General features: G+C 47.7%; 1 protein-coding gene across 2 annotated transcripts in view; it reads right to left on the bottom strand.

Annotated features, from left to right (window-relative positions):
- sned1 (sushi, nidogen and EGF-like domains 1) overlaps positions 1 to 9,311 on the bottom strand; it is a 145,710-nt gene that overhangs the window by 70,461 nt on the left and 65,938 nt on the right. For both annotated transcript variants that reach the window (XM_043701804.1, XM_043701803.1), the window contains exons 3-6: positions 8,236 to 8,376; positions 7,581 to 7,743; positions 4,005 to 4,130; positions 1,523 to 1,636 (exon numbers count right to left, since the gene is read on the bottom strand). In XM_043701804.1, coding sequence (XP_043557739.1) covers positions 1,523 to 1,636; positions 4,005 to 4,130; positions 7,581 to 7,743; positions 8,236 to 8,376 — 544 coding nt within the window. The remainder of the gene's footprint in view (positions 1 to 1,522; positions 1,637 to 4,004; positions 4,131 to 7,580; positions 7,744 to 8,235; positions 8,377 to 9,311) is intronic.

Genomic DNA, 9,311 nt, shown 5'->3' on the forward strand with positions numbered 1-9,311 from the left:
ATCCTTGGTGCTGGGGTCTGTTTGGAGGTGGCGGAAGTGACGGCGGATGATGCGCTGTACATGGAGAGTGGTGGGGTGGTAGGTGAGGACCAGTGGGGTTCTGTCCTGGTGGCGGTTGGAGGGGCGGGGCTTCCCCCACTTATTCTCAATATCTATTTCTGTACACCGTCCATCGAGTGGGGAACCGGGTAAGTAAAAGTCAGCATTCTCCACGAAAACAGATTTAATTTAGATAGCTCCTATAAAGTGCAAAAATATGCCCCTAAGTCCCTTTCCTATCTACACTATTCACAGAAGGGCACCATGTAAAAAGAGGAAGGGCTGATCAAAGGTATAATCAAAGTGATGGAATTTAATTAAGTTTTGAAAGAAAAGGAAGGTACTGAGGCAGAGAGCTTTACAGAACTAACTCTAGTGTGTCTGGTAAAGTTGACTAACAACAGTGACCATCAGTGGTGGGGTGAAGGTGGGATGGAGGTTTAGATTAGATAAGATTACTTACAGTGTGGAAACAGGCCCTTCGGTCCAACAAGTCCACACCGACCCGCCGAAGCGCAACCCACCCATATCCCTAACACTACAGACAATTTAGCATGGCCAATTCACCTGACGTGCACATCTTTGGACTGTGGGAGGAAACCGGAGCACCCAGAGGAAACCCATGCAGACACGATGGAGAATGTGCAAACTCCACACAGTCGGTCGCCTGAGTCGGGAATTGAACCCGGGTCTCTGGCGCTGTGAGGCAGCAGTGCTAACCACTGTGCCACCGTGCCGCCCACTAGCACTACTGTGCACAGGTAAACCAGATCCTTCCTTTAGAGAGTTGAAGGTAGAGGTTGCAAGGCTGATAAAGGTTTACACAAAGATTGGCCGATGTAAACAAAGGTGATGGGTGAGTGGAATTGGTGAAGACAGGTCACTGTCACCACTGTCCCAGATGAACTTGCTGTTCATGGAACAACGCTTCATGAAATGATTGAATTAGATCCACCAGAAAGTTAAAAAGACAGCGATGGGGATTTCACCTGTAAATATGCCACAGAAAGGATAGAATGAGGCTATATGAGACTCAGAGTATAATGTGACCTTGGTCAGATGGGCGAATAGGCCGAGGAATGGAAGATGGATTAATTCAGATAAATGTGAGGTGCTGCATTTTGGAAAGGCAAATCAGAGCAGGACTTATACACTTAATGGTAAGGTCCTGGGGAGTGCTGCTGAACAAAGAGACCTTGGAGTGCAGGTTCATAGCTCCTTGAAAGTAGAGTTGCAGGTAGATAGGATAGTGAAAAGGCATTTGGTATGCTTTCCTTTATTGGTCAGAGCATTGAGTCTAGGAGTTGGAAGGTCATGTTGCAGCTGTACAGGACACTGGTTAGTCCACTTTTGGAATACAGCGTTCAATTCTGGTCTCCCTGCTTTAGGAAGGATGTTGTGAAACTTGAAAGGGTTCAGAAAAGATTTACAAGGATGTTGCCAGGGTTGGAGGATTTGAGCTTTAGGTGAAACCAATCTGAACCTGTTTCGCAGAGTGCTCCGGTGAACCCAGCAAGGCACTGGCAGGTGAAGGCATTCTGTCCATCTCCGCATGTCCCACCGTTGTGACAGGGATATGAGGAGCACTCGTTGACATCTGGAAAGCAAGATGAGAAATCAGGGAACCATTGACTGCTGTGCATTGGACAACTGTTTCTCAGGAAGTATACACTGGCTTAGTGCCTTAAGATGGCTGCCATGGGGGCAAATCTCCAAGGGTTAGAATCACGGAATCCCTACAATGTGGAAAGACGCCATTCAGCCCATCGAGTCCATACTGACCCTATGAAGAGTATCCCACCCAAATCCGGGCCTCTCCCTCCCTTTCCCCATTACCTGGCATTTACCATGGCGAACCCACCTAGCCTGTACATCCTTAGACAGTACATCACAATTTACAAGGATGTTGCTGGGACTGGAGGGTTTGAGCTATAGGGAGAGGCTAAATCGGCTGGGGCTTTTTGAGCTGGAGAGTCCGAGGCTAAGGGGTGACCTTATAGAGAATTATAACATCATGAGGGGATGAATAGACAAAGTCTTTCATAGGGGAGTCCACAACCAAAGTACATAGGTTTAAGGTGAGGGGGAAAGATTTAAAAATGACCCGAGGGGTAACTGTTTCACGCAGACCGTGCTACTGAATGGAATGAGCTGCCAGAGGAAGTGGTGGTGGCTGGTACAGTTACATTAAACCATGAGACACAGGAGCAGAAATGACGCCATTTGGCCCATCGGGTCTGCTCCACCATTCAATTATGGCTGATAATTTTCTCAATCCCATCCTTCCACCTTCTCACCATAACCTTTGATCCCCTTGACAATCAAGGACCTATCTATCTCAGTCTTAAATATACTCAATGGTCTGGCCTCCACAGCCTTCTGTGGCAATGAATTCCACAGATTCACCACTCTCTGGCTGAAGAAGTTTCTCCTTATCTTCAGTCTCAAGGGTATTCCCTTTACTGTAAGGCTGTGCCCTTTGGTCCTGGTCTCTCTTACCAATGGAAACATTTTCCCAACGTACACTCCATTCAGGCCATTCAGTTTTCGGTAAGTTTCAATTAGATCATCCCTCATCCTTGTAAACTCCATTGAGTATAGACATACAGTCCTCAAATGTTTCTCAAGTGTTAATCCTTTCATTCCTGGAATCATTGAGCCTCCTCTGCACCTGCTCCAGGGCCAGCACATCCTTCCTGGGGTATGGAGCCCTAAAAATGCTCACAATATTCTAAATGTGATCTGAGCAGAACCTTATAAAGCCTCAGTTGTACATCCTGGCTTTTATATTCTATTCCCCCCAAAATAAATGCCAACATTGTTCCTAATTACTGACCTCAACCTGCAAGTTTACCTTAAGATAATCCTGGATTAGAACTCCCAAGTCCCCTTGCACTTCAGATTTTTGAATTTTCTCCATTTACAACATTTAAAAGGCACCTCGATGGGTACATGAATAGGAAGGGTTAAGGAAGGAAATGGGCCAAATGTTGGCTAAAGGGACTAGGTCAGATTGGGATGCGTGCTCGGCATGGACAAGTTGAAACAAAGGCATTGTTTCGTGCTGTATGACTTTACAATTTAGCATGGCCAATCCACCTAACCTGCATACCGTTGGACTGTGGGACGAAACTGGAGCACCCAGAGGCAACCTGCGTAGACACAGGGAGAATGTGCAAACTCAAAGTCACCCAATACTGAATCAAACCTAGGACGCTTCCGCTTTGAGGCAGCAGTGCTAACCACTGAGCTGCCCTATTGAGTTTGTATGACCAGATAGACAGAGTTACCTGTCTCCCACCAGAAAAGATATTAAAAACGCATCCCTTTGCTTCCCCCATCCCAAACCTCTAGTCACCTATCACCAAATCTTATCCATCCCATCCCCGTCGCAGCCCGTCTCTCACCACGTCTTCCTCGATTTTCCCATACTATCTCATGCTCTGGAGGTTCTGTAGATTTTCTTCCTTACTGTCCTGCTTCCCTGACCTGTACACCAATTTTCCAGATGTCTCCGCCCACACCCTCACTCACTGTACGTGCCCTAAGATCCTTCTTAAAGCGTAATCCCTATTTCCTCCATTAATGGGCAGCATGGTGGCTCAGTGGTTGGCACTGCTGCCTTATAGCACCAGGGACCCAGTTTCGATTCCAGCCTCGGGCGACTCTCTGTGTGGAGTTTGCACATTCTCCCCGTGTCTGCGTGGGTTTCCTCCGGGTGCTCTGGTTTCCCCCCAACATTCCAAAGGTGTACAGGTCAGGTGGATTGGCCATGGGAAATTGCCCATAGTGTTCAGAGATGTGTAGGTTAGATGCATTCGTCAGAAGTAAATACAGGATAATAGGGTAGGGGAACAGATCTGGGTGGGTTACCCTTTGGAGGGTCAGTGTAGACTTGATGGGCTGAACGACCTGTTTCCACGTTGTAGGGATTCTATGAATTCCATGAATAAAACACTCCTCACCTATCTGACACCTCCTGCCCGTGAATCCTGCACGACATGAACATGTATACGATGGGTTTCCGGTAATGCAGTCATCTATGCACCTTCCATCGTTGAGACATGGTCGCAGGTTCAAGCACACCGAGGCTAGACAGAGAGAGAAAACGGTTTGAGGTCAAACAACTGCAGCCATCATCATTAACTTCCTCCAACAATAACAGAAATGGCTGGAAAAACTCAGCAGGTTTGTCAGCATCTGTGGCGAGAAATCAGAGTTAACATTTTGCATCCAGTGACCCTTCCTCATTAACTTACTGACTGAAATCACTCCTTCGACGTACAGGTATATTGCAATTCTGACTCTCTCCTAACTCTTCCTCTTCAAATTCCTGTGAAGTTCTGGAAATGTGTTCCTATGATCTGAAACTCTCAAAGTTTTACAGGTCGTGTTTGAGGGCAATGCTGATTGCTGAAATAATGACAAAATAATCTATTGTCAAAGATATTGATAGAAGAATGAACACAAGCCAAAGCATCAGGGAAATGGGAGGCATGGTGGCTCAGTGGTTAGCACTGCTGCCTCACAGCGCCAGGGACCCTGGTTCGATTCCAGCCTTGGGCAACTGTCATTGCGAAGTTTGCACATTCTCCCTGTATCTGCGTGAATTTCCTCCAGTTTCTTCCCACGATCCAAAGGTGTGTAGATTAGCTGGATTGGCCACGCTAAATATCCAGGGATGTGCAGGCTAGGTGGGTTAGCCAAGCAAAAATGCAGGGATAGGGTCGGGACTGGGTGAAATGCTCTTCTGAGGGTCAATGTGGACTCCATGGGCCACATGGCCTGCTTCCATTATTCTAAATCTCCTATTCAACTGCTAAATTATGCTGTCACATTCATCACGTTCACCCGAAAGGGCTGACAAATCCACAGATTCACCACTAACAATGCTGCACTCTCCTAGCACTGAACTAGACTATTAGCTGTGAGCAAGTGCAGGTTGTTCTGCTATAATACAATAGTTGTGTTCCTCTATAACCTTGGGCTATGGAAGACCGCTATAGAATATTGCTTACAGAAAAATCGCTATACCTGCTCAGTGGAATGTTTGCGATATCCAAACAACGTCCACAGTTTGCCAATTGTGTTCTAGTCAATTTGCATTGATGCCATATAGATAGGCCAACGAGAGGGGAGGCTATATTGGATTTAGTGCTAGGCAATGAACCAGGTCAGATCACTCAGCAGGAAAGCATTTCAGCGAGAATACTCACAACTCTCTGACCTTGACGATAGTCATGTAGAGGGACAGGAGCAGTCGAGATGGGAACGTATTTAATTGGGGAGGAGGAATTACAATGCTATTAGGCAGGGACTGTGGAGCATAAGTTGGGAGCAGATATTCTCAGGGAAATGCACGGCAGAAATGTGGAAGTTGTTTGGGGAGCACTTGCTGTGAGAGCTGGATAAGTTTGTCCCACTGAGGCAAGGAAGGGATGGTAGGGTGAAAGAACCTTGGATGACAAGAGATGTGGAACATCTAGTCAAGTGGAAGAAGGAAGCTTACTTAACGTTAAGGAGGCAGGAATCAGACAGAGGTCTAGAGGGTTACTAGGGAGCTAGGAAGGAATTGAAGATTGGACTGAGGAGAGCTAGAAGGGGGCATGAAAAAGCTTTGGTGGGTAGGATTAAGGAAAACCACAAGGCATTCTTCATCAAAGTCAGGAACAAGAGAATGGCCAAAGTGAGGGCAGGTCTGATCAGGGATAGTGTAGGGAACGTCTGCCTGGAGTCAGAGGAGGTAGGGGAGGCCCGTAATGAACACTTTGCTTCAGTATTCCCTAGTGAGAGGGACCTTGTCATTTGTGAGGACAGCGTGAAACAGACTGATACACTCAAACAGGTTGATGTTAGGGAGGATGATGTGCTGGAAATTTTGAAATATGTCCCCTTGGCCAGATACTCAAGGTTACTATGGGAAATGAGGGAAGAGATTGCTGCACCTTTGGCGATAATCTTTGCGTCCTCACTGTCCACTGGAGTAGTACCAGATGATTGGAGGGTGGCAAATGTTATTTCCTTGGTTGAAGAAAGGGTATAAGGATAACCCTGGGAATTACAAACCAGTCAGTCTTATGTCTGTGATGGGCAAATTATTGGAGAGGATTCGGAGACACAAGATTTACGATTATCTGGAAAACCACAGTTTGATTAGAGATAGTCAGCATAGCTTTGTGAAGGGCAAGTCATGCCTCACAAGCCTTACTGAATTATTTAAGGATGTGACAAAACACAGTGATTGAGGTAGAGCAGTGGATGTGGTGTGTATGGATTTTAGGAAGGTGTTTGATAAGCTTCCTCATGATAAGCTATTTGAGAAAGGAAGGAGGCATGGGATACAGGGAAGTGTGACTGTCTGAATACAGAATTGTCTAGCCCATAGAAGACAGAGGGTGGTAGTAGATGGAAAGCATTCAGATTGGAGCTCCATGGCCAGTGGTGTTCCGCAGGGATCTGTTCTGGGACCTCTGCTCTTTGCAATTTTTATAAATGACTTGGTTGAGGAAGTCGAAGGGTGGGTTAGTAAGTTTGCTGATGGCATGAAGGTTGGGGAAGTTGTGGATAGTGTGGAGGGCTGTTGTAGGTTGCAATGGGACATTGACAGGATGCAGAGCTGGGCTGAGAAGCAGCAGATGGAATTCAACCTGGAAAATGTGAAGTGATTCATTTTGGAAAGTTGAATTTGAATACAGAATACAGGGTTAAATGCAGGATTCTTGGCAGTGTGGAGAAACAGAGGGATCTTGGGGTCCACGTCCATAGATCCCTCAAAGTTGCCACCCAAGTTGATAGGGTTGTTAAGGTGTAAGGTGTATTGGCTTTCATTAGCAGGGAGATTGAGTTTAAGAGCTGCAAGGTTATGAGCTCTGGTTAGACCACACTTGGAATATTGTGGTCAGTTTTGGTCACCTCATTATAGGAAGGATGAGGAAGCTTTAGTGGGTGCAGAGGAGATTTACCAGGATGCTGCCTGGATTGGAGGGCATGCCTTACGAAGAAAGATTGAGGGAGCTAGAGCTTTTCTCACTGGAGTGAAGAAGGATGAGAGGTGACTTGATAGAGGTGTACAAGGTGATGAGAGGCACAGATAGAGTGGATAGACAGAGACTTTTTCCCAGGGCAGAAATGGCTATCATGAGGGGCATCATTTTAAGATGTTTGGAGGAAGGTTTAGGGGAGATGTCAGAGGTAGGTTCTTTACACAGAGAGAGGTGGGTGCGTGGAATGCACTGCCAGCGGTGGTAGCAGAGTCAGATACTTTAGGGACATTGAAGCGACTCTTGGATGTGCACATGGATGATAGTAAAATGAAGGGTATGTAGGTTAGCTTGATAGTCGAGTAGGATAAAAGGTTGACACAACTTCAAGGGCCTGTACTGTGCTGTGCTATGTTCCAGGAAACATGCGTTACCGCAGAACGATCTGTACTTGAACCTGTAATCTTTAGACTGAGAGATGAGAGTGCTGCCATTGAGCTGTGAGTGGGGATAATATGATCTCATTGCTGCTTGCCCAGGTACAGAGAGGCTGGACCCTACCTGTATTGTTGCAGCCGCCTACTTCTACTTGTGCATCGTGGATCTGGAATACCCAGCGACCGGGAACGCCGACGTTCGTTGTCATCTCGACATCCACGATGTCATCCGTGCGTGATCCGGGAATGTTGAAGTAGCGTTTCCCATCTCCGGCATTGAAACCTGCCTGAGGGCATGTGACACGTACACACAAGGGTATCAGAGCAAGGAACCAGCTGGGCCACATAAATGCCAGTTAAGGGCGATAGACTCAGAGGAGGGTTAGGGAGCCACTTGACTGTTCAAGGCACCACAGTGGAGCTCATCCAGTCTTCAGAGAAATGCTGGAATATCAGTGGAGAGCAGCTTTCCTTCCTTACCTTGATTGAGCTTTACCTGAGGCCATTTGTAAGCTTGCATCCATACCCTGGCTCAGATCAACTAACAAATAAGGCACTGAACTTGGGATCTTCCCTTCGGTGGCTCAGAGACACACTATATGGTGCATTAACTCATTCAGAAACACAAGTGCAATCTCCGTATTACTACAAGTACAGTAAATGCCCATTACTGCCTTTCATGGCAAGTATTTTGAGGAAAGTATTACTTGAGAGGAAAGTTTCCCATTCATCACGAACAGTGAGCTCAGGGCACACGTGCACTATCAGACTGACTATACCTGGGCAGCGATGCCACCGAGACCGGCGAAATCCCCACCACTGCTCGCATGCATCCCCGTCGTCCAGGTGATGTTTTCATAGTTGAAGATAGTGAAGGATAATTCTCCATCTGTGACCAAGACAATCTGGAAGGTGTTCACCTTGGAAGGTAGAAAAGACCATGGTGTTACCATAACAAACAGCCAAGTATCACAATGTAACAATGTCCCACAGTGTCCCCACACTACACACCGACGTCCCACACTCCACCCCAATATCCCACAGTATCCAACATCCCACACCAATGTCCCACAGCGTCCCACACCCCCACACTGATATCCATCACCGCACACCAATGTCCCACAGCGTCCCACACCCCCACACCAATGTTCAACACCCCACACTGATGTCCCACAGCGTCCCACACACCACACCGATGACCCACAGCGTCCCACACCGATATCCCACAGCATCCCACACCCCATACCGATATCCCACAGCGTCCCACACCCCACACCGATGTCCCACAGTGTCCCACACACCACACTGATGTCACACAGTGTCCCACACCCCACACCGATGTCCCACAGTGTCCCACACCACACACCGATGTCCCACAGCATTCCCAACCCTACACCGATATCCCATAGTGTTCCATAGTCTCCCACATCAATGTCCCACAGTGTCCCACACCGATAGTCCACAGCGTCCCACACCACACACCAATGTCCCACAGCATCACACACCCCACACCGATGTCCCACAGCCCAAACCGATATCCCACAGTATCCCACACGCCACACCGATGTCACACAGTGTCCCACACCCCACACTGATATCCCACAGAGTCCCACACTCCACACTAATAAACCACAGCGTCCTCACACCAATATCACACAGCGTCCCACAGCACACACCGATGTCCCACAGTGTCCCACACCCCACACCGATGACGCACTGTGTCCCACACCCCACACCGATGTCCCACAGTGTCCCACACCGATGTCCCACAGTCTCCGAAACCCCACACCGATAATCCACAGCGTCCCCACACCCCACACCGATATCCCACAGCGTCCCATGCCCCACACCAATC

This window comes from Chiloscyllium plagiosum, chromosome 13 (assembly GCF_004010195.1).
Source record: "Chiloscyllium plagiosum isolate BGI_BamShark_2017 chromosome 13, ASM401019v2, whole genome shotgun sequence".
Taxonomy (NCBI): Eukaryota; Metazoa; Chordata; class Chondrichthyes; order Orectolobiformes; family Hemiscylliidae; genus Chiloscyllium; species Chiloscyllium plagiosum.